General features: G+C 42.2%; 2 protein-coding genes across 7 annotated transcripts in view; both read right to left on the bottom strand.

Annotated features, from left to right (window-relative positions):
• Positions 1 to 94: 94 nt before the first annotated feature.
• LOC139567868 (uncharacterized) lies at positions 95 to 2486 on the bottom strand. Its single transcript, XM_071389459.1, has 6 exons — positions 2229 to 2486; positions 1678 to 1965; positions 1135 to 1253; positions 884 to 1012; positions 538 to 657; positions 95 to 318 (listed from the first exon to the last, which is right to left on the bottom strand). The coding sequence occupies exons 1-6, from the start codon at positions 2290 to 2292 to the stop codon at positions 259 to 261; spliced, it is 780 nt and encodes a 259-aa protein (XP_071245560.1). The 5' UTR covers positions 2293 to 2486; the 3' UTR covers positions 95 to 258.
• Positions 2487 to 13224: 10738 nt separating this feature from the next.
• Positions 13225 to 22430, bottom strand: part of grin2bb (glutamate receptor, ionotropic, N-methyl D-aspartate 2B, genome duplicate b) — a 140285-nt gene continuing 131079 nt past the window's right edge. For 4 of the 6 annotated variants that reach the window (XM_071389453.1, XM_071389452.1, XM_071389455.1 and 1 more), the window contains 2 exons: positions 21356 to 21594; positions 13225 to 18933 (listed from right to left, as the gene is read on the bottom strand). In XM_071389453.1, coding sequence (XP_071245554.1) covers positions 16333 to 18933; positions 21356 to 21594 — 2840 coding nt within the window. In that variant the 3' untranslated portion in view covers positions 13225 to 16332. The remainder of the gene's footprint in view (positions 18934 to 21355; positions 21595 to 22430) is intronic. The other 2 variants (XM_071389456.1, XM_071389457.1) reach the window with 2 other exon arrangements.

Genomic DNA, 22430 nt, shown 5'->3' with positions numbered 1-22430 from the left:
ACAGGGGTTCAGTTTGCAAAATCTCTCGCTAAAATTAATCTGACATATTGCAGATATCTGTTAATTAGACAAAATAACAACCAGAGACATTCCGTGATGATAACAACCAGAGACACAGCAGTTTATTTTCAACAGAAGTCACGAAGCTGCAGGGTAAAATACATACGTGATTTTAGGTCTGTAAAAGAACAAGAGAGATTGCAAAGGCAGGAAAATAGAGGCATATAGATTCCCAAACACAGTGCAGATGCCAGTAGGTCAGAAATTCTCATAGACGCATTCAAATATTCCTTCCCCTTGCGGCGTTGCATTCTCCATCTGTAGGAGGAGAGTGGGAGAGAGGTCAGGACAGTAGCATCCTCATTAACTCGAACAGGTCTTTATCAACATTATTGGTAGCTATAGGTCTACTCATATCTATTTTGGGGAATATAATATATTAGAAAAATTGAATACAATTAAATGTAATATATCTGGAATGACAAAACCAAGGCTTTAGTAATTTATATTTCCTGGTTAGTGTATGTTCACACTGACCGATTCCTTTGACTTTCTCTTTACTTTGACTTTCCTCTGGACAGATTCACGGTTTACTGCTGCTGCTGATGCTCCTGGGGTCAAGACCTCATAGACAGATGCTGGCCGAGACTCTAGACTCTGAGAGAGAAGGGAGTTCCAGGTGAGACACATTCATTCTTGTGGATTACATAGGGCCTACAGTGGATGTGAAAGTTAATCAAAACAATGAATCTTTGTTGATGATATTCTTTTGATGACCCACACACAGCTTTGACATGTGTCAAGGTGATTTTTATTTGTTCAACTCATAAAATCAATGTGATATAGTTACAGCAAGTCAATGGAGATAGAGAGACATGCTTACAGCGTAAACTGAAGCAGAGGCAGCTGCATTCACTGATGTTTTACTGTTCTCCTCCTCCTCTTCATTCTCCCCTCTATTCCTTCTGCTTACTCCACTACCGGTACTTCCATTCTTCAATATAAATTGACCCTGGAAATCACAAGTTAACACACACACGTACTGATACAATGACAACATATCAACCACAACAGAAGGGTACAAAAATATACAGTGTTTCAAAACCTCCACCAAACCTTTCTCAAATCTCTTACCAATTGGCTTTTGAACACATATATGGAGCCGATCACACTGAAGATGAGGAGGCCTGTGGTAAGAGCCCCCAACACGATGAAAAGGCTGAAACCAGAGTAAGGCTGCCGGTACCCCTCGTCTGAAAGAGAGACAGAGACAAATACAGAGAGACAGAGACAAATACAGAGAGACAGAGACAAATACAGAGACACAGAGATACAGAGACAATAAACATGGTACCATTCGAGTTTGTCCAGTGTCAGTCAATGGCTGAACACTTTGGTTGGAAGTAGATTAATGTCAAGTGAAAAAAAAGAGTTAGAGGGCTTTTTATTTTCATGATGACAATCATGCGTGTTGTTGATGGTGGCGTACATCTGACATTCAGCTGACATCTACAGTATTTGTACCAAAAAAGGTCTCTTTTAAAAAGGGATTGTGTTTTCACTATCATGTCAACAATTCCTGTTACTCAACATGTGGATAACAGAAGTTTCACTAACTGACTAACTGTTATCTTTCTATCATCCCTTCATTTTCTTCTTCTTCTACCACACACTCACCTTTCACCAGAAGGGTCCAGAAGATCTCCACATTTTTATACTTACAGTTATACTCTCCTGAGTACGAACTGTTATATGCCGTTATTTCCCAATTAAATGTTATTGTTTTTGTTTCAGGAGAAAAGAGAATATTCCATTCTTTTATCTTCTTTTGGTCTGGAGGCCCAGAGCAGACTAAGTCGCTGGAGCTCTGATTCATTGGGATGGTCACTCTGAGTTTGTAATGGACCGTTTCTCCTGCCAGAGCCACTCTGATTCTGTCCGGCATGGAGATGGCTGGGTTGGCTTCTAAATTACACAGGGGGATGTAGAGTAAGGCTCAATCTGACATCGAAGAACCAAATACGCAACTTACTTATGTATTGATCTGCAATACTTTGATATATCCCGCTAAAAATACATTGATATACAATGTTGATGAGAAAAGACAATTCTGTAAATGACAACAGGAATTTCTATCATGACATTTCTAACTTCTAACATGAAAAAAATGACTTTCAACAGTATCATGGTATTGGTATTTAAATGTTTTGTTAATGAAATACCCTTACCTTGAGCCTGATGATTTCCCAAACACATCAGCACACACAGAACTCCCACCATCCAGAAGCACATTTTGAAGAGACACCAAAAGTTTCGTTTTTCCCCTCTGTTTCTATTTCTCTGTGGTCACTTGAGATAGGAATACCTGTATCAGTATTGGAAGGATTTCGTCGAATTTCCCAAACAGTGTATGAGTGTCGCTCTTAGCCTTTCCCCTGTTCAGATTGCCCAGAATGTGTATGTCTATATCTGTTAGTCTTGGCCTCAGAGAGGTTGCAATACTGGGGTTCCTGTTTTGCCCTGGCTACTTCCTCAAAGTATTAATTAATGTGAGCCTTGTAAAATCCCCAACCATCAGAGATAGAATGACCAAGATACTGTACTGATCTAGGAGGCATAGGCTATAAACAGATTATGAAAGAAAGCATGAAGCATTTACAGCAGACAGGGAATGTCCAAAAAGTAAAGTTATTACAGTATGTATTCTTGTGTATGTTTTGTTGTGATCCCACAGGCAGCTACTGTGTTATTATTGTGTTTGTTACGTCACTCACCAGATCCATCCCAGATGCAGTGTTGAGTTTCCTCCACTGTGAGACAGTGTTGGAGAGACCCAGAGTTGAAGTTCAAACCACACGTGAGCACTAAATGAGAGTCTGGCCCTTCAGATGAAAGAGAGAGAGAGGAAAACATCTGAGAAAGAGAGAATGGAATTCGGGGGAGGTGACAAATTGTCTATGTTAATGAAAACCAGGTGAATGTACATCCGTTTGACTTCTCCTCAACTAATGCTCTCAGTCAGTGTGGAAGGAAGAACTGCACAGCATTGCAACACCTCTGCACGTGCCTATGCCTCTTCCCCACTTCCCTTCTTCCCTCTCTCTCTATTCCCTTCTTTTACAAACTCTTTCCCCTGTCATCCCCCTTTCATTGGCAGAGCTAGAAGCCAACTCTGACCTCACAGCAGCCACTGCACAAAAACAGACTCCGAGAGAGAGAGAGAACAGAAATAACATCTGGATACCAGTGAATAAAAATGATGTTCACTCTATTTCGTACCATTCCCCCTCTCCTTATCTATCTCTAACTCCCCTCTGACCTTAAATCACTTTCTTGCATTCTTTTACCTGGCAGGGCAAATCCACTGTCAACAGTATGGAAGGTATTCACCTGGATTTGGTCAGTTGATGTATTGGACTGAACTTGGACGATAACCAGAGCTGGATGAAATGCGTCATCATTTGAGAAATGTGGAGAATTTGCTGTTATACTTTTGGGTTCTTGAAATAATGTTATAGCTCATAGAATAACAATCATTCTTTACCTCCATCTGCATCAGAGAGATGGGGAAACAGAGGGGCGGGGAAGGGGGGAATGACAGGAAGACTAAAAAGAAAAGTGAATATGAAGAGAACACGTACGTCTGGAAACAGCTGGAACCCAGAAAGAGAGGGGGAGAGAGAGAGAGAGAAAGAGGGAGAGAGAGAAGAGAGAGTGAGATGTGTACGCTCCTCAGTCATCTCACAGTTCACAAATAAAGAGTTCTTAAGTGGGTCCGCACTGCCCAGCCACATTCTACTGCTAATCACATTACTACTGCAGGGACAGAGAGGAGAAGAGAGGAAAGAAGAAGAGGAGACCAGGGCATTGGAAGAGTGGAGGAGAGAAAAGGGGGAGATATAATACTTCAAATAAAGTGAAGGCACCAAGTTCTATTGAGTGACAATTTGGACCTGCTAAATTAAACCTAATTCCCTGAAGGTGTAAGTATTGTTTCATTCACTCATTTAAAACACGCAATGTACTTCTCATCCAGCAAATGAATTGGTTTGTTGACCTTGTTTCAGTTGTTTGTGGCACTGTTGTTTTACCGTTGACAATTTAACTGGGATACATACAGAACCTTATCTTCCTGCATGTGTCTCATTTGTCTGTTTGGTTCTTGATATGTTTATTGAAACAGCTCCACCATATTCAAGTTTCACGTTTCAATGTTTATTCGCCACCTGCACAGGACACCACCGGTGTAAAACAGTACGGTGAAATTCTTACCTTGAGAGCCCTTTCCCAACATTGCAGTGATAATAATATACTGTAGATAATAATAGAAAATAGAATAAAAAATACAATTAAGAATAAAAACCGCACAAGAACTACGATGACAGTTAAAGAAATGAGAGTGCAAGTATATACAGGTCAGTACCAGTACCTTATTCAATGTGCAGGGGTACTGGAGTGGTAGTATATACAGGTCAGTACCAGTACCTTATTCAATGTGCAGGGGTACTGGAGTGGTAGTATATACAGGTCAGTACCAGTACCTTATTCAATGTGCAGGGGTACTGGAGTGGTAGTATATACAGTTCAGTACCAGTACCTTATTCAATGTGCAGGGGTACTGGAGTGGTAGTATATACAGGTCAGTACCAGTACCTTATTCAATGTGCAGGGGTACTGGAGTGGTAGTATATACAGTTCAGTACCAGTACCTTATTCAATGTGCAGGGGTACTGGAGTGGTATTATATACAGGTCAGTACCAGTACCTTATTCAATGTGCAGGGACACTGGAGTGGTAGTATATACAGGTCAGTACCAGTACCTTATTCAATGTGCAGGGGTACTGGAGTGGTAGTATATACAGGGCAGTACCTTATTCAATGTGCAGGGACACTGGAGTGGTAGTATATACAGGTCAGTACCAGTACCTTATTCAATGTGCAGGGACACTGGAGTGGTAGTATATACAGGTCAGTACCAGTACCTTATTCAATGTGCAGGGGTACTGGAGTGGTAGTATATACAGGTCAGTACCAGTATCTTATTCAATGTGCAGGGGTACTGGAGTGGTAGTATATACAGGTCAGTACCAGTACCTTATTCAATGTGCAGGGACACTGGAGTGGTAGTATATACAGGTCAGTACCAGTACCTTATTCAATGTGCAGGGGTACTGGAGTGGTATTATATACAGGTCAGTACCAGTATCTTATTCAATGTGCAGGGACACTGGAGTGGTAGTACATACAGGTCAGTACCTTATTCAATGTGCAGGGGTACTGGAGTGGTAGTATATACAGGTCAGTACCAGTACCTTATTCAATGTGCAGGGGTACTGGAGTGGTTGAGGTGGGTTCATACATAAAAAGTGGCTGGTAGTATGATATACATGTAAACAAGGCTGAAAAGTGACTGGTAGCAGAACGGGAGCATGGAGAACAGTCAATGTCTCGGGTGACCGGAGTCTTTGGCAATTTTTCGTGCCATGATATGTCTTTTAAAACTTGTTTCTTGTGAGGATAGGTGTTAATTTGTATATTCCATTCTCCCTCTGGTCTGGTTCCAACTGCAACACGATACCCTCTTATGAAAGCATTTACAAGACTTCTTTCATGAGTCATCATCTAAGATATCCAAAACATTCCAAGTGATTACCAATCCTTCTCATGGTCTCCGTTCTGGCTATTATCCCCTTCCTGCTCTTTATATTGCCTTGTTTCTGGAACCAATACAATACAATCAAGGTCTTCAAACGGTTTGCTGGTTGGTTGGACACATGGTCCTTCTCCTTCTATCACACCACTGTCCTGAAGACACAGGCCCCACTGTCCCTCACACAAAATAGATTTTCTTCAGGCGTTGAAATAAACTAATTGAGTTTGTTCAGTCCAACAGGTCATAAGACTGTCTGACTCCTGTCCTTACCACAAATGAATGGCTATGTTACCTGTTCTCAGTTATAGTATTGAAAACATACTTGTACATACTTTGAGAGACTTTCAAAGAGCGATAGGTAATATTAAGATGACCTATACCAAACCAACATGTGAACATGCACGTGGATCTGTTTCCAACTCTTAACTGGGCCACGGAGAGACTGTTGGCAGCCTTGTGTGGAAAAAACTACTTTTTCTTCACTTTCTCTCTCTCTCTCTCTCTCTCTCACACACCCTCTCTCTCTCTCTCTCTCTCTCTCTCTCTCTCACACACCCTCTCTCTCACTCTCTCTCCCTCTTTCTGATTCTTCTCTCTGTCTCTGACTTTCCCTATTTCTTCTGAACATAATCAAATTGTTGTAATGTCACAGTGAACTGATTTTGGCTAATTGGCAGATTTTTTTCAATCATTCTTGTTGTGTTTTCCTTTTCTTCTTCATAAAGGGCTGTGTCTTCTCATCATGGCCCCTCAAACTGTGATGCTGCTGCTGCTTCTGGCTGCCATGGCGACCATGGCCCAGTCCGCTAGCGAGGAGAACGAACTGGATTATGGGTACTGGAACTACCGGGAGGGAGGTAAGCTAATAAATAAGAACATCCAGCCAGCCTACTCAGTTGACGTCAAGGAGAGAAAAAGCAGAAGTGAAACAGACAGGTCTTTCATAACAACGTCTCTTCTTCCTTTCCTCTGGGGTTGTGTGTTGCAGCTGAGAGTGTGAACGTGACCACTGTCCGCAGTGTGACCAGAGTCCTGGACGTCTGGGGAAAACGCATCTTCAACGAGATCAAGACCCTACTCCACTCTCAGCCCAGCACCCTGCTCCCTGACTACTCCAGGTAGGAGTACCAGAGGGACATCTTTACTGTGGTATAGGTCAACAGAGAGTGTACAAATCCATTTGACAGTACTTTCAGAAAGTATTCATACCCCTTGACTTATTCCAAATTGTGTTGTGTTACAGCCTGAATTCAAAACAGATTAAGTATATATTTGTTTCTTACCCCATCTGCAGACATTACTCCATAATGACAAAGTAAAACATGTTTTTAGATATTTTTGCAAATGTACTGAAAATTAAATACAGAAATACCTCATTTGCATAATTATTCACACCCCTGAGTCAATACATGTTAGAAACACCTTTAGCAGCGATTACAGCTGTCTTTCTGGGTAAGTCTCTAAGAGCTTTCCACACCTGGATTGTACAATATTTGCCAATTTAAAATTCTTCAAGCTGTCAAATTGGTTGTTGATCATTGCTAGACAACCGTTTTCAAGTCCTGCCATAGATTTTCAAGCCAATTTAAGTCAAAACTGTAACTAAGCCACTCAGGAACATTCACTGTCTTCCTGGTAAGCAACTCCAGTGTATATTTTACCTTGTTTTCCGTTATTGTCCTGCTGAAAGGTGACTGTCTCCCAGTGTCTGTTGAAAAGCAGACTGAACCAGGTTTTCCTCTAGGTTTTTTCCTGTGCTTAGCTCCATTCCGTAAATCTTTTTATCCTGAAAAACTCCTTAACGATTACAAGCATACCCATAACATGGTACAGCCACCACTATGCTTCAAAATATGGAGAGTGATACTCAGTAATGTGTTGTATTGGATTTGCCCCAAACACAACACTTTGTATTCAGGACAAAAAGTGAATTGCTTTGCCACATTTTTGCAGTATTATCTTTGTAGTGACTAGGTCTATTGATACACACTCCAAAGTGTAATTAATAACTTCACCATGCTCAAAGATATTCAATGTCTGCTTTTTTTATGTGACCCATCTACCAATAGGTGCCCTTCTTTGCGAGGCATTGTAAAACCTCCCTGGTCTTTGTGGTTGAATCTGTGCTTGAAATTCACTGGGGTACAGAGAGGAGGTAGTCATTAAAAAAATCATGCTAAACACGATTATTACTCACAGAGTGATCCATGCAACTCATTATGTGACTTGTTAAGAAAATCTCTACTCCTTACTTATTTAGGCTTATCATAACAAAGGGGTTGAATACTTATTGACTCAAGACATTTCAGCTTCTCATTTGTAATTCATTTGTAACAATGTCTAAAAACATAATTCTACTTTGACATTATGTGGTATGTGTAGGCTTGTGACCCCCCAAAAAACTAAATTTCATTCATTTAAAATAACACAACAAAATGTGGAGAAAGTGACAGGGGGTGAATACTTTCTGAAGGCACTGTATGTCTCTATAATGAAGTTGTAGGCCTATAAAGTTATTTAAGCTGTCCAACAATGTGTGAATGACATTGTAGATTGATGTTGCTAAGTTCCTGTTTTGACTCGACAAAATATTGACCAGTGCAGATGAATAATTTGAAGTTACTGTCCAGGTTCTTAAAGTGTGATTGATTGCCAGTTTGAAGTGCCTGTTGCTAAGTTACTCTTTGTGTCCTGCAGGGTGCGCCCTCTGTCCGAGTCGCTCAACGATCTCTTCAGGGAAGTCACTCTGCTGCACAGGCGTATCACGGAACTCACCCATCGCCTAGCAACCCTGGAACCATTCCTCCGTCGCCACGGCTACCGGGACGAGGGGGAGGAGGGAGGGGGTGGCGGTAGCAGGGCTCTGCCACCTCGGAGCATGAGAGGTGGCGCAGCGAGACTGACGAGGTACACCTTGAAGAAGGCGGTCCCTGTGAGGGGGACTAGGGTGGTGAGGAGGAGGAAGGTGAGAGTATACAACAATGGACAAGTTAGGATGCTGGAGAGTGCGAGTGAGAGATAGCGGGAGGGATTGTGGACTACGGAGGAGTGTGATAGTAGGAAAGTTAGTGTTAGGGTTCTAAGTTCAGTGAGAGGTCAAAGGTGAAAGAGCGAGAAATTAACGAAATAGAGTCTGCAAATAATTATAATGTATCAAAATCTGATATCTATTGTAGAAAGTTGATGTAAAATGTATGTATTCTCTGTCTCTGCTTCATTATAAACAAAGATGTGCATCTGTAGTTGTTATGTGTATCAACCCATGAGAGAGCAATGATATATTCATTAAACAAACTCATCAAGTCTCAACTGTCTGATCATCTCATTCAGAACTAGCCAACTGTGGCTGCATGGCCATGAAAATAATTCCGTCATTTGCATGGTAGCGTGATCACCATTGGATTCAAAACCAATGGCCACACAATTGATTTTAGAGTACCACATTATCAGTACACAATAGAACAAAATGCTACTATTGGAGAGGATGTTGTATGCCACACTGTTATGTTTTGATATCTGACTTTAAAGGGTGACTCCCTATCCTGTTATTCGTTTGGGATATCATTCTTTTTTTCCCGTTAGCTGTAGTCACAAAGGGTAATACTAAAGCCAGATGGTATATATACTGTGTGAGTGTGGATGTGTTGTGGGCATAAGGATCGAACTTTGTGCCCTCATTAAAACTTTGCCAAGCGTTTCTACAGCAACCGTTCCTTCTCTCCTTTCTCTCCTCTCCTCTTCCCCATCTCTGCTTGTCATCCTCCGTTGTTTCTCTCCAGCCCTGTTTATACCTGGTTCTAACATGGGTCCTTTTTCCTGATCTTGTCCACATTCTGATTGATCCCGCATTTTTAGACAGGTTTACACGATTAAAAGACGCATTGTGTAGACCAATCTAGGAGCGTTGAAACCACTTAAATCATCATTATACCGGCCTCTAACATCATTGACAGGCTGCACCATTGACTTATGCCACCAACATGTCTTCAAATAAATAACTTATTATTGGAAAGAATAGCTGTGAAATAATTTGCATACAGGGATGGATCAGGAAATTTGGTCACAATGCAGACACAAAAATCTCTACTTCTTAATCTACATTCCATCCTCTCTCTCTCTCTCTCTCTCTCTCTCTCTCTCTCTCTCTCTCTCTCTCTCTCTCTCCTCCACTCTCTCTCTCTCTCTGTAGATGTTCGGCTCAGGCTGTACTTTCCATTTTGGTATTGTATGTTGATTCATTTTCCCATCCAATCCACTAAGACAGTGAGAATATACAGTATAAATCCTCAACTCTCCCCATCTCTTGAAAAAAGAGCCAGTTGCTAGGTAACGGTTAATTGTCAAGTAGTTACATGTGTTCTATCAATGTGTTCTATCAATGTGTCCTATCAATGTGTTCTATCAATGTGTTCTTGTTCTACCAGTGTTGTTTATAGCACTAGCTAATTATTTATCTCTCATTGACATAGGATCATAGCAGAGATATTGAATTATACAAATATAGATACAGAGATATGCTTTACCAAAATCTCAGAGGGTTTTGTGGATGACTGGTTTCTTTAAATATCTCCCTTGTTGCTGGTCAGAGCTCTTTCAGAAGAAAGAGAGACAGAGAGAGAGTCTCAGGAGGAGAATTTGGAGTCTTTCAAATTCTGTATACAATATCCTACTGGTTCACTTTTTATCAGTGTGTCATTCGTCACCTCCCTCTCCGTCTGTCCTGGCCTACAAACCTGCATCTCCAACATCTTGAGTAACCTCAATCTCATTTCAGTGTCCTACTTGTGAAAGAAAAAAGACAGGCAGAAAGATACGAAAATGCAGAAAAAGGAGAGCTACGGAGAGACAAGATGAAAGGTAAAAGGGGATGAGAGGAACGGGAGGATGGACAGGTGTCCTGGATGAAAGTGACAATACAGCAACAGGATTAAAGAGGAGGAGTGATACTGGCCATTTAAATGACAGATTAATCTGAGAACACTTGAAAAGGCCCTGCACCTTTAAAGGGGCAATCTGGACTTGATATGTACCCGTTGATTCTTGAAGAATATTACTTAAAAATACCTCATGAGCTGTTGTACCCCACCAGAAGCCAAAATATAAGCTTGTTTTACTCCAATGTTTGTAAACTAATTAAATTTAAACAAACACTATATAGAGTCAAAACATGGTTACAACTATAATATTGATATCATGGCTGGTAAGTCTTGCATCCATCCATAGCTCTGTCTAGGAAGTTGAAAGTGGTTACAATTCTCCAGCCCCATTATAAAAAAACGAAACAGAGGCGGGGAGGACACTTTTCTATTGTTTTAACTGCTGAATGACCCTTTAAGGTATTGGTCCTTCGAGCCAGATAATTCCAATATATACAAAAACATATACATTATCATGAATCGCAGACAAATGAGAGACCATGAATGAATGTTGAAATCTGTTTAGAGGGGGAAAATAAGAAAACGTAGGAATTTCACAAATTACATGATTTCATTGTTTTATTATTAATACTCAACACTTTGTTTTGTACAAAGAGACAGAAGAAGAATATTTCTTAGCACTTATTTTCACATCGACTGTGTTTAATTATCCTCATTTTAAATATTATTAAATATTTAATCACATTTGTTATTATTCTTTAACACATGTCATTTCTTCCCATACAAAAATTAAAGAGTGACTGAAATGTTTAGTCATATATACATTTTCACAATCTGTACAGTTCTAGAAATGGTCGTGTTATAATTTTCTCTTGGAAACACGTAAAATAAAGGGTTGCCAAAGAAGAAAAATTATAACTTGTAAAAATGTAGTAGAGAGTCATGATGTTGTGCTTATGTAATAGCCACTAATGTCATTACCATTAGTTGTGTAACAAAAACAAGTGTGTATGCCGGTCTTTTACCAAATTAAAGTGAAAGGAAATACATCAACTTGCTGTAAAAATAGTCTCTACTACTTTAGGTGTGCACTCTTTCAACAAATTACAAGCTTGCACACATGTGGCCTTTCACTTTTTATAAAACTATTTTAGCAGGGAACCTTCAAGTCAAAGATGTCACCCAAAAGGTTCTTACTTTCAGCCATTTTGTACACTTTTATTAAAAGTCTGCTAGAGGGAGGTAAGTTATTTACATACAGCACTACAATACAGAACATCAGTCAACAGTTCTCTCTTTAGCGCTTTCTTTTCCACACACACACACGCACACACGCACACACGCAGGTAATCAAGCGTATGTACTGAGGCACATAAAACAACAGAAAGAAAGAAAGAAAGAAAGAAAGAAAGAAAGAAAGAAAGAAAGAAAGAAAGAAAGAAAGAGAGCAACTTACTGAAGAACGAGAGGTTGTAGGGAAAAAACAAGCAAAAACGTTGAAAATCAAAGCTGGTTCATCACTTCATAAAAACGTTATACCAATACCTTTACCTCATTCACAGGCATTTAATAATACCAATACCTTCACCTCATTCACAGGAATTTAATAATACCAATACCTTCACCTCATTCACAGGCATTTAATAATACCAATACCTTCACCTCATTCACAGGCATTTAATAATACCAATACCTTCACCTCATTCACAGGAATTTAATAATACCAATACCTTCACCTCATTCACAGGCATTTAATAATACCAATACCTTCACCTCATTCACAGGAATTTAATAATACCAATACCTTCACCTCATTCACAGGCATTTAATAATACCAATACCTTCACCTCATTCACAGGCATTTAATAATACCAATACCTTCACCTCATTCACAGGAATTTAATAATACCAATACCTTCACCTCATTCACAGGCATTTAATAATACCAATACCTTCACCTCATTCACAGGAATTTAATAATACCAATACCTTCACCTCATTCACAGGCATTTAATAATACCAATACCTTCACCTCATTCACAGGAATTTAATAATACCAATACCTTCACCTCATTCACAGGCATTTAATAATACCAATACCTTCACCTCATTCACAGGAATTTAATAATACCAATACCTTCACCTCATTCACAGGCATTTAATAATACCAATACCTTCACCTCATTCACAGGAATTTAATAATACCAATACCTTCACCTCATTCACAGGAATTTAATAATACCAATACCTTCACCTCATTCACAGGCATTTAATAATACCAATACCTTCACCTCATTCACAGGAATTTAATAATACCAATACCTTCACCTCATTCACAGGCATTTAATAATACCAATACCTTCACCTCATTCACAGGAATTTAATAATACCAATACCTTCACCTCATTCACAGGCATTTAATAATACCAATACCTTCACCTCATTCACAGGAATTTAATAATACCAATACCTTTACCTCATTCACAGGAATTTAATAATACCAATACCTTCACCTCATTCACAGGAGTTTAATAATACCAATACCTTCACCTCATTCACAGGAATTTAATAATACCAATACCTTCACCTCATTCACGGGCATTTAATAATACCAATACCTTCACCTCATTCACAGGAATTTAATAATACCAATACCTTCACCTCATTCACAGGCATTTAATAATACCAATACCTTCACCTCATTCACAGGAATTTAATAATACCAATACCTTCACCTCATTCACAGGCATTTAATAATACCAATACCTTCACCTCATTCACAGCATTTACAACCAAACATCAAGAGGAGCAGAGAAGCCTGAACTTCTCTTCTTACACTTCTTCTGGTTCCATAATAAATCTGTTGAAACTATTTCTGTCATAGCAATTATTCCTATTGACAATTCTGTTTACTGAATTTGAAATATTTTAAAATAACTACAATTTTCAGAGCAAAATTCGATTTGTCTTTTTACAGAGACAAACACACACCAACAAGGATCAGAATCAATTAAATCGATTAAAAAGTCCAGATATCATTCCCAAACACCCACTTTTGGGATAAAATAGAGTCTAAGTAAAAAAGGGAAAATAAAAAAATTCCACTGATGCATGCATGTCCTTACACACTGACTCAATATCATACACACTGACTTGTCAGTCATGAAAGAAGGAAAAATCTTTCAAAGTTTCAATAGGGATGTACAAGTATTGATCAACTAATCAATAACACTGATTGTGCTTAGATCGTACAATTTGGTTTGGCAAAATGACAAATCACTTAGAAATGTAATATTTCAGACAGCTATAACTTAAAGTAATTCATAATTAGAATAAATCAAATGAAGATATGGGGCGTCCTAAATTGTATATTACAACAATGACATGGAGGTGAACACAAATACAGCTTGGACCTGGATATCTGTCTGTGATAAGTTGTGGCTTTGAGGTCATCGTCCATGGACATGAGGTTATCATTGATGGAAGTGACCCAGAGACATTGGCAAAGGCATGATAAACAAACCACTGGACTCAATGCTTATAGAATAGGGGAAAACATTTTCCTTTCCACACTATGTGGAGATTCAAAGTTTTTTCATTTTTATCATGGCGTTGGTTTGCTTTTCTCCACCTTCCACCAAGTACCTTCTAGGACAGTTCTGAGGACTGTTTTCCAAAAGGAAAATACTGTCCAGTGCCTTCAATCACATTTGTAAATTCACAAGATATTTGCCCTTGAATGATGAAAAGTGGTTGTTCTGGTTGAAATAGACAGAATTATTCAAATAAGGTTTTATTTTAAACGCAGAGATGAAGAATTCTTGCTAATACTAGGCCAATGGTAACCCTGTCCTGGACAAGTACTCAAGCTTCACAAACGTCATTGTCCTTGTATCCTACTTATGTATCAAGCCATTGATGGAAATTGCCAAAACCTTCCATAATCATCTTCGGCAAAATGTTGAAAGTTTACTGAGATTTACTGAATGTTACATCCAGACTGTCTTGTGTGGCCTGTATAAAGTGATTGATTTGTTTTGGTATTCACAAGGAAAAAGCAAACAAATAGTGAATAGTGATTTTTCTCCCCAATCCCCATCTCAAGTGACCACCTTTAGTGATATCTGAATTCTCAGAAATTATAACACATTCTAAGTAAGTCAAACATAATTAGTGGTTTGATCAAGTCCTTGACGTGAATTAAGGAGAGACATACAGTATACAGTACAGTAATAGTACAGTGATTGGGTGAAATGAAATAAATAAACCAACTGAGACTTTCTTTCCTCCCTGTGTTCACAGCACACCACTCTCGACCCATCCCCCTTCTGATAAATGTGTCTTGATAATATAGCAGCAACAGCTTACTGCCATAATACAAATGAAATAAGTAACATGTCCTGCTGTTCATCTCTCCATTCCCAGAACATGGACCATATCTTAAAAGTAGAAAACTGTCAAGTCCAACTGAAACCAACTCCACTGAATCACTTCCCAGCAACATATAGGCATACAAGGGGATTTACATATATTTAGCAAATACTGCATCTATGCCAAGTTTTAAAAAAACAATACAAAAATGATAATAAGTGTAATTGATAGTTTACCTTTGGGTATATAAGGGGGTGATATGTTGGGATTTAAAACGGTAAATCAAATGATTTATGGAAAGCTAAAGGGTGAGATAAGAGCCTCTTGACTGGCACCCGAGTGAAACGAGCAGAAAACTACATCTTCCATGATGCAACTCTCTCTCCTTTCAGGTGGGTGGATCTCGTTTAAAGCAAAATGTCAGCTCAGCGGATTCTCAGAGAACATGATAACCACTTTATGAATGACTAGTTAATAACTGAATTGTCCACAGAATGAACACCCTTTCTACCGATAGGAGGAGGAGTCTTCATATCTTTATGATTGTAGTGAATTCAGTAAGGCACATCCCGCTCGGTATCTGAGATCACCACTACTCCCGACGTACTGCCAGGCAAAACAAGAAATCTAAACTGCAAACCAGTATGATGCCACATAGGTACTTTCTCCTTCACTATAAGATGTCAAGTATATGGAAAATGTACTCAGCAAATCATGCCTTTCACATACAGTATACGTTTTTCACAGCACTCCAAGAACAGAAAATATGGATAATCAAGAATTAAGAAGAAATCTGAATTACACAACCTAAAAGTATTGGTACTTAAGTAACATTTCTTCCTAACAAAGAGTCTATTAGTCTCCTGTAATATGGTGGCCTAGCAAATAATTAACAACAGTACAAATATATAACAACATGAACTATTAAAAAAAAAAAACGAGCCCAAACTGAACATCTTAAACAATTTAATTATATTCAATAATATCATTAACAACATTATCAATACAATTATTGTTAGTTTACCCTGTTACTTCAAGAAAAGTATTCGAATTTTTCATTCATTTGATTGTATTTCTGATAGCTAAGCAAAACATTTGTTTTGGTGTAAGGAACAGCAGGCGAGCGGAAGAGAGGGAAAGATAAAAGAGGGAGTGAAGAAGGAGAGGAGAAACGGAGGAGAGATTTCTCTCCTCCTCCCTCACAGTCTCAGAGTCAAGCAGCAGAATCCATTCATTTCCTCATTAGAAGTCGCGTCGCTTTCTGTTACACTTGACAGTTCCTTCACTCTCCTTCACTCTGTCCGCAGTGTCCATTGTCCAACTAACCTTCCTCAGTTAGAAATATGAGAACGATGTCCACAATGTAGCGGCTATTCGTTCTCCTCAGACGGAGAAGCAATTATCCTGTTCTCTAGCTCCATCTCTTTCTTTCAGACGTCAGACTCGATGCTGGAGAGCTTCTCGTAAACGTGGCCGTTGCTCGAGCCGTTGAAGGGTCTCTGTCCGCCCTGCCCCACCAACCCTAACCCCCCATCCCTGACCGGCAGTAGCTTGTTGCCTCCCAGTCTGGGGCCATGGTGGTTCCCCATGGGCCCCCCCAACCCTCCCCCGAGACACAGATCATTGGGGAACCTGGGGGTCACGTTGGACATGACCCCCGTCTTGGCTGATGCCGGCAAATATGAAGGCACCCCCATGGAGCCTCGGAAGTCCCCGCGGCTGTTGTTGAGGAGATGCTGTGGCGGTTGTTGCTGTTGCTGTGGAGACATTTTGACGTAGTACGGTTTGCCGCCATGTAATAGACACTGGTCGTCGCCGAAGGTTGGGATGAAGGGGTTCTGGGTCACCTTATCTGGGTAGAGAGATTTAGACAAGGAGTAAGTCCCGGCCCCTTTGCCACTACCGCCCCCACCACCTCCACCTCCCATCATTCTTCTATCTCTGTCCCTCATGTCTTTCTCCCCCACCGACCGACGGTGCAACCCACCTTCGCCTCGTTCGCCTCGGAACAAACTGAAGGAGGAGCCTCCTTTCGCCCTCTCCCGCTCACTACCACCCCGACTGAAAAAGGAGGGACTATCTCTGTCCCTCTCCGCGTACTGGGCAAACATTTGGGCGTATGGGCTAACGCCCTCCATGTAGCGGTCTTTGTCTTTCAAGCTCACGCTTCTGGGCGGGAGGAGCTGCCCCCCTCCCCCTCCTCCCCCACCTCCTCCTCCTCCCCCGCCCATGCGTCCGCCGCCCCCTCCCTTCTGCAAATCTACAAACGTGTCGTAGGAGTGTTGCCTCCGTAACACCCGCCCACCTGGCCCTAGCTTCCTGCGCTGTGCATGACTTTGTGATTGGCCAGCACCCCCCGCATCACCACTCGTCCCCCCTCCACCCCCCATCTGGCTAAATATGAGGTTATCTTCACTGATGTCATACAGGTTGCCTGGTTTCTTACACGACTCGCACCGTTTGCAAGTAGCAGAGCTTGGACGACTATTTCCCCCTCCGCCACTAGGGCCCCCACCCCCTCCGCCACTAGCGCCCCCATGCGTACAGGTCCCCCCTCCTCCATGGTGAGAGATGGACTTCCCTCCTCCTCCCCCGCCACCACCACTGTGATTCCGACACTCCCAGTCACCCCCTGCTATGCCTCCACCTCCCACTTCAGACATGTTCTTCTCCCAACACGTGTGGGCCTGTTGCCCTGACGACCCCAAGCCCATTCCTCCGACTACGCCACTTTTACCCTCTGACTTCTTGGGTTTGTTACCTTTCAGGAAATCCTCCACGGGCACTAGGCTCTTACAAATGCCACTACCACTACTACCGCCACCGACTCCTCCTCCCCTACCGCCCATCGGACAAGGCCCGTCGGACATATCCACATGCTCCCACTGGGCAGAGCCCTCCTTGGAATGGAACTGCTCTGCATAGTACTCCCTCAGATTTTCTTTGTCGCGGAATAAGTAAGGTGAAGAGTTACCCCCTCCTCCTCCACCTCCTCCACCTCCTCCTCTCTTCCGCTCAGAGGGGACCAGGGGTGGGGAGGCCGAGCGGTGTCCCAGAGGCCCGCGGGAGAAGTGGTGGTGGACGGTGTGATGGTGTTGGGCTCGCCTCCGGTAATCAATCTCGTCCTGCTCCCGCCTGGATTTGGCTGAGTGGGGCCTCTTTTTCAAACTGTCCCTGTACTGTTTACGCCTCTTGGCGTTGCCCTCCAGATTGCCGTAGGTGATGGTGTGTGAGGAGATATCCGACACATCATCGCCCCCCGAGCCCCCGCCACCCCCTCCTCCTCCACCCATGCAGTACCTGTCGTGACCGCCCCTGTCGATAAACCCAGAACTGGACGCCCCGCCTTTGAAGGAGAACCTCCCGTAGAGGTCGTTCGACTTGAACTGACCCCCCTGCTGACCGGAGCCTGAGGCCGAGGTGTGGCCGGCGATCAGGTCAAACTTATTGGTGTTCCTGTGAGTCAGGGAGGCAACGCGGGGCTGTGTGGTGAATATGGGCGCTACCCCTCCCCCTAAACTGTCACAATCAAACATCCCTCCCTCCAATGAACTGGTACTGCCTAAGCTACTCGGCCTGTTAGGCGGGGGGCCGGACATACCCAGAGCCAGCCCGGGTCCCGGGCCTGAGTGGTGGTGCAGGTAATGGTCCTGGTACAGGTTGTTGTCCTTCAGGGGCAAGTTGCCAAAAGTCCTCTCCACCTCGCTGATGTAGTCGCTGAACATGTTGTCCTCGGGCAGGTAGGGCGGCGGCGGGGCCTTGCGCTCTTGTAAGCTGCGCCGGTGCTCGGAGATGTCATAGATGCTGGGCGACTCGCCCCCGCCACGGTGGTGGCCACCGTAGTCCAGGGCGCCGTGCGTGTGCGGCGAGCCGTTGACCCCCGGGATGGCGGTCATGTCCTTGGCTGTGCGGAGCAGTCGCAGGATGTTGGAGTGGGTGTTGTTCATGTTCATGTTCATGGTGGCCGATGGAGAGTCCATGGCCGACTTGTTCTCCTCGATCTGGACCCCGTGGATACAACTCCAGATGCCCTGTTGGAGGAACAGATGAATAGGAGGGATAGAGAATGGTAGAGAAACAGGAGGAGAGGGAGAGAGAGAAAAACACGGGGAGAGGGGGAGCAAGCGAAAGAAACCAACACAAAGACAGATTGACGAAAACATAAATAGGGTAGATTGGTGGACGAGCATTAGAAAGCGGACGGGAGGTGGAAAGGTGGAGAGAGATGAGAGAGAGAGAGAGAGAGCGACAAAGAGAGAGAGGTTAATGCATTGCAGTGTTTCCTCTGGCCACCTTGTTTACACACTATTAAACAGTAATAGGGGTGAGTTCATCAATACGTTCTCCCTGGGGAGCAGACAGAGCTTTGGCCCCTGCAGAGGCTCAGAGCCTCTCCTCTCCTCCTCTCACTCAGACCCAGTGTTGGAGGGCAGATCAGAGACTTGATTGATAATGACAGGAGCGCCGTTAGCGTCTAGTTTTGACCAACCAATCAATAAGTTGAATTAATTTAATTTAAATTCAGCTGACAGCACTTTTCCTGGGGCAATCCAACCCCCGTCTCGTAAAGACACGTCACGATAATGAATCATGCAATAAAAGTATTTTTAAATATTCTGCGAAATGAAAGGCAGGTGTGGTTTTGTTGAAATGTTATGTTTTTATCTGGTTGTGAATTTGGCATTGTGAGGACAGTAATTCTAAGAGGTGACACCTGCCAACAAATCAAGGCATGTATGTTAGGATCAGCGCTGTGGGTTGGTGTTTCTCATGCCATTCCAGATTTTAAAAAACGAAAGATCATTGCCTGCCAGTGAAAACGTGTGTCACTGTTCATCAGGGGCGTCATGTCAAAACCATTTTTTTTGTCCATCTCTTAGTCACTCCTCTCCCCTGGCCCCCTGAGTTCATTATTCTTTTTTCTACTCTTTCCACTCTTTTATTTCTCTTTCACTCTTTCTTTGTCTTTTTTTGTCTTATTTTATCTCCATTGCCTCCTGGTCGCCATGGTGAAGCTTCTCCTCCAACGGGACTTTCTTTATCTATCTATGTATGTCCAAACAATCCCTCTATAAAGGTGATAGGACAGAGGTTACTGGCACATCTTTCCCTTTGCGCTCCTCTGTTCCTTCTGTTCCCCTTTTATGTTTTTTATCATTCTTTTTCACAGACAGATTTCCTTTTCCTCGCGTCGTATGTTATCTGTACCTCTCATCATATGCCCTCTCTTTCTTTCTTTCTGTCCCCTCCCCTCTCTCCCTGTATGTGTGCAGATTGGTTGAGCGCTATACTTTCTCATTTTTTCCACCCTCTGTCCCTCCACAACTGGAGCACTAAACCAGGCGTAGAAATCTTTAATAGACTAATATCTCTTGCAAGCGGCAATAATTAGACAAGTCGTAGTCTGTAATAGTGTAGAGGGTGAAAATGAATGCTGTAATGCAGCTGCCAAATAACATCAACACCTGTACGCTTGAACCAAAAAATACTGAATTTGTATTCTATCGAGGCTCTCCCTACATGTAAACTATTTGATGTACTTTGCATAAAACCATTATTGCTGTCTTACAGAGTAACTATTGTCGAGCTCCCAAAAGAGGAAGGATACAGTAGAGAAAACTGCATTTTCAAAATGCTCAAGAGGGCATAAGAAAAACCTTTCTTAAGAAGTTCAGGCAGGTAAACATTTGCGACTGTTTCTCAAATTAATGATAATTGAGTTCAATGAGCGTGCAACAACAAAAACATTCCCCCCCTCTCTTAAAAGGTAACATTATGCAAATGCGATTGTTCCTCAAGCAATTGTTTTGCATGCGTAAACAAGCTCTCTGACTTAATAACTGCCATGACAACTGCCATGGTAAATGACCCGCATAAACAGCCCTCAGAGCAGTCCCCATTTAAAGACGCAACAACACCGTGATAAAGTCCTGTTTTTACCCTTCTATACAACTGGAATCAGTAGGCATGTAACTAACTGTAAGAGCCTTAGCATTAGTGTTATATATTAAAAAGGCTTTCAAAAGGCCCATTGGCGATGACTGTTATGTTAGTTTTGCTAGCACCGTTAGCACGGATTAGCCTAAATTCTATTAGCGTTCACAATATCAGTAGTTATACTCGTCTTGTTATCCTTGCTCAAAGGGTATCATGCAGTGTCACTACTTATTACTATGTCTCTATCACAGTTCACAAAGTATCATTAGCTTATTAGTGTAGGTTTTATTATGCCGCGTTCACATCATGTCAGCTGACTCGTTGTAGAAAGTTTCTCACTTGGGAAGTATCAGAATCAACAGATATTAAGCCCTACGCAAATAACTTACGTTAATTTGAACTTGGAAGTTCCAAGTTTCCGACATGACGTGAGCGTAGCATAAGCACAGAGTATTAGCAACCTGGCCAGGAAGTACCGGTCCGGTTAGAAGTGCTCCAATCCAGCCAATAACTCACCCTGCTGATGGAGAAGGTAAAGCCTGGCTTGCCGGTGCAGTAGCCCATGAAGCAGAAGCGCAGTTGCCAGTAGAAGGCGTGCTCGGCGATGAAGGTGATGAGCGACAGAGCCATGGCCGCCCCCAGCATGTAGAAGACGCCTGCCATGTTGTCCACGTCCAGCTGGCTGCTCATCACCTCGTTCTTCTCGTTGTGGCAGATCCCCGTCAGCCACAGAGCCTCCAGCTCCTCCATCTCTCCTGGGGGGACAAGCAGGAGATAGAGGGGGTTAGGAGGGGTTAGCAGGAGGGGTTAGTTTATGATAAGGTTAGGGGAGAGGGGGTATATAGAGGAGCTAGTTTATAATAAGGTTAGGATGAGGGGCTATATGGAGGGGTTAGTTTATAATAAGGTTAGGGTGAGGGGGTATATGGAGGGGTTAGTTTATAATAAGGTTAGGGTGAGGGGGTATATGGAGGGGTTAGTTTATATTAAGGTTAGGGTGAGGGGGTATAAGGAGGGGTTAGTTTATAATAAGGTTAGGGTGAGGGGGTATATGGAGGGGTTAGTTTATAATAAGGTTAGGGGTGAGGGGGTATATGGAGGGGTTAGTTTATAATAAGGTTAGGGTGAGGGGGTATATGGAGGGGTTAGTTTATAATAAGGTTAGGGTGAGGGGGTATATGGAGGGGTTAGTTTATAATAAGGTTAGGGTAAGGGGGTATAAGGAGGGGTTAGTTTATAATAAGGTTAGGGTAAAGGGGTATATGGAGGGGTTAGTTTATAATAAGGTTAGGGTAAAGGGGTATATGGAGGGGTTAGTTTATAATAAGGTTAGGGTGAGGGGATATATGGAGGGGTTAGTTTATAATAAGGTTAGGGTGAAGGGGTATATGGAGGGGTTAGTTTATAATAAGGTTAGGGTAAAGGGGTATATGGAGGGGTTAGTTTATAATAAGGTTAGGGTAAAGGGGTATATGGAGGGGTTAGTTTATATTAAGGTTAGGGTGAGGGGATATATGGAGGGGCTAGTTTATAATAAGGTTAGGGTGAAGGGGTATATGGAGGGGTTAGTTTATAATAAGGTTAGGGTGAA

The sequence above is a fragment of the Salvelinus alpinus genome, chromosome 2 (assembly GCF_045679555.1).
Source record: "Salvelinus alpinus chromosome 2, SLU_Salpinus.1, whole genome shotgun sequence".
NCBI classification, from domain to species: Eukaryota; Metazoa; Chordata; class Actinopteri; order Salmoniformes; family Salmonidae; genus Salvelinus; species Salvelinus alpinus.
This window is presented reverse-complemented; position numbering and strand designations above follow the sequence as displayed.

Coding starts and splice junctions, on each gene's coding strand:
- LOC139567868 (XM_071389459.1), bottom strand. CDS start 2,292: ATGTGCTTCTGGATGGTGGGAGTTCTGTGTGTGCTGATGTGTTTGGGA. Junction 1,966..2,228: donor GGGAAATCATCAGGCTCAAG/GTAAGGGTATTT, acceptor TGTGTAATTTAG/AAGCCAACCCAGCCATCTCC. Junction 658..883: donor CCTCTGCTTCAGTTTACGCT/GTAAGCATGTCT, acceptor CTTCTCTCTCAG/AGTCTAGAGTCTCGGCCAGC.